The sequence below is a fragment of the Halyomorpha halys genome, unplaced genomic scaffold, assembly GCF_000696795.3.
Source record: "Halyomorpha halys isolate HHAL.00 unplaced genomic scaffold, Hhal_1.1 Scaffold1970.1, whole genome shotgun sequence".
NCBI lineage: Eukaryota > Metazoa > Arthropoda > Insecta > Hemiptera > Pentatomidae > Halyomorpha > Halyomorpha halys.
Genome location: NW_027111504.1, coordinates 48,141 through 50,044, shown reverse-complemented (window position 1 = coordinate 50,044; position 1,904 = coordinate 48,141). Strand labels below are relative to the sequence as shown.

General features: G+C 34.1%; 2 protein-coding genes across 2 annotated transcripts in view; both read right to left on the bottom strand.

Annotated features, from left to right (window-relative positions):
• The window catches only part of LOC136796278 (zinc finger Y-chromosomal protein-like), a 3,170-nt gene extending 2,291 nt beyond the window's left edge, over window positions 1-879 (bottom strand). The window contains exons 1-2 of the mRNA XM_067049539.1: window positions 729-879; window positions 516-672 (exon numbers count right to left, since the gene is read on the bottom strand). Of these exons, the coding sequence (XP_066905640.1) occupies window positions 516-672; window positions 729-879 (308 nt within the window). The remainder of the gene's footprint in view (window positions 1-515; window positions 673-728) is intronic.
• A 492-nt stretch (window positions 880-1,371) lies between these two features.
• LOC136796277 (transcriptional repressor CTCFL-like) lies at window positions 1,372-1,848 on the bottom strand. The gene has a single exon (XM_067049538.1). It carries the CDS (start codon window positions 1,846-1,848, stop codon window positions 1,372-1,374), a length of 477 nt encoding a protein of 158 aa, XP_066905639.1.
• Between the last annotated feature and the right edge of the window lie 56 nt (window positions 1,849-1,904).

Genomic DNA, 1,904 nt, shown 5'->3' with positions numbered 1-1,904 from the left:
AAAACATAGGTATGCATAAGATGTGTTATTCAAACATAACATATGAACGGTTTACTATAAGCAATATATTAGCTATTATAATAATTATAAACACTGCTTATAATTTATGGTACCTTGAAGTTATAAATAGAATGAGGATTTATGAAACTTCTCGTGAGGCTTATGTACTATTATGCATATTTGAACTGCTTTGTATTGACAATGAAAACAATGAAGAGGCTTTTCCACTGTATGGAAGGCCACTGATTATAAGCTTCCATGTCTTCCCAATACGGCTAACTTGAGGTTTCTCATCAGTATGACGGGCCATTATGTGTTTTTTTTAATTTACTAACTTGAACAGATTTATATTCACAATGAGGACATTGATGAGAATTTTCACAAGTCTGAAGGGCCATTATGTGTTTTTTAAATTACTAAGTTTAACTGCTTTATATTCACAATTATAACATTGATGAGACTTTAGAATTAGAATGACGGAACATTATGTTTCTTTTTAAATGGCTAAGACGAACTGATTTATATTCACAATCAGGGCATAGGTGTGACGGGCCTTTGTGTGCTTTTTTAAATCACCTTTTTGAAATTCTTTATATCCACAATGAGCACATTGATGAGGTTTCACACCAGTATGTCGGGCCATTATGTGTTGTTTTAAATGGCTAAGACGAACTGATTTATATTCACAATGAGGACATTCATGTGGCTTCTTGTAACGTCATACTTACCCTGGCTAAGACGAACTGAGTTATATTGACATTGATGAGCCTTCTTGTAATTATGACGGGTCATTATGTGTTTATTTAAACTGCTAAGTTCAACTGTTCTATGTTCACAATGAGGACATTGATGAGGCTTCTCATCAGTATGACGGGCCATTATGTGCTTTTTTAAAACACCTTTTTGCACAGCTTTATATCCACAATGAAAACATTGATGAGGCTTCTCATCAGTATGTCAGGCCATTATGTGCTATTTTAAATCACCTTTTAGGACTGATTTATATTCACAATCAGGGCATTAATGAGGCTTCCCATAAGTGGGACGGCCCTTTATGTGCTTTTTAAATCACCTTTTTGAACATCTTTATATCCACAATGAGCACATTGATGAGGTTTCACACCAGTATGCCGGGCCATTATGTGTTGTTTTAAATGGCTAAGACGAACTGAGTTATATTGACATTGATGAGCCTTCTTGTAAGTATGACGGGCCATGTGTTTTTTTTAAATTAATTTTTTGAACTGAATTATATTCACAATGAGAACATTGATGAGGTTCCTCATTAGTATTACGGGTCATTATGTGTTTTTTTCAATTTACAAACTTCAACAGATTTATGTTCACAATGAGGACATTGATGAGGAATCCTCATCTCGTCAGTATGACCTTCTCGTTAGTATGTCGGGCCATTATGTGTCGTTTTAAATGGCTAAGACGAACAGCTTTATATCCACAATGAGAACATTGATGAGGCTTCTCATCAGTATGTCGGGCCATTATGTGTTGTTTTAAATTACTAATTTGAGCAGATTTATATTCACAATGAGGACATTGATGAGGCTTTTCATCAGTATGTCGGGCCATTATATGTTCTTTTAAATTACTAACTTGAACAGATTTATATTCACAATGAGGACATTGATGAGGCTTTTCATTAGTATGTCGGGCCATTATATGTTGTTTTAAATGGCTAAGATTAACTGATTTATATTCACAAAGAGGACATTGTAGAGGCTTCTCATTAGTATGTCGGGTCATTATGTGTCGATTTAAATGACCTTTCGAAACTGATTTATATTCACATTTAGGACATTGATTAGGCTTGTCACCAGTATGTCTGGCCATTATGTGTTGTTTTAAATTACTAATTTGAGCAGATTTATATTCACAATGAGGACATT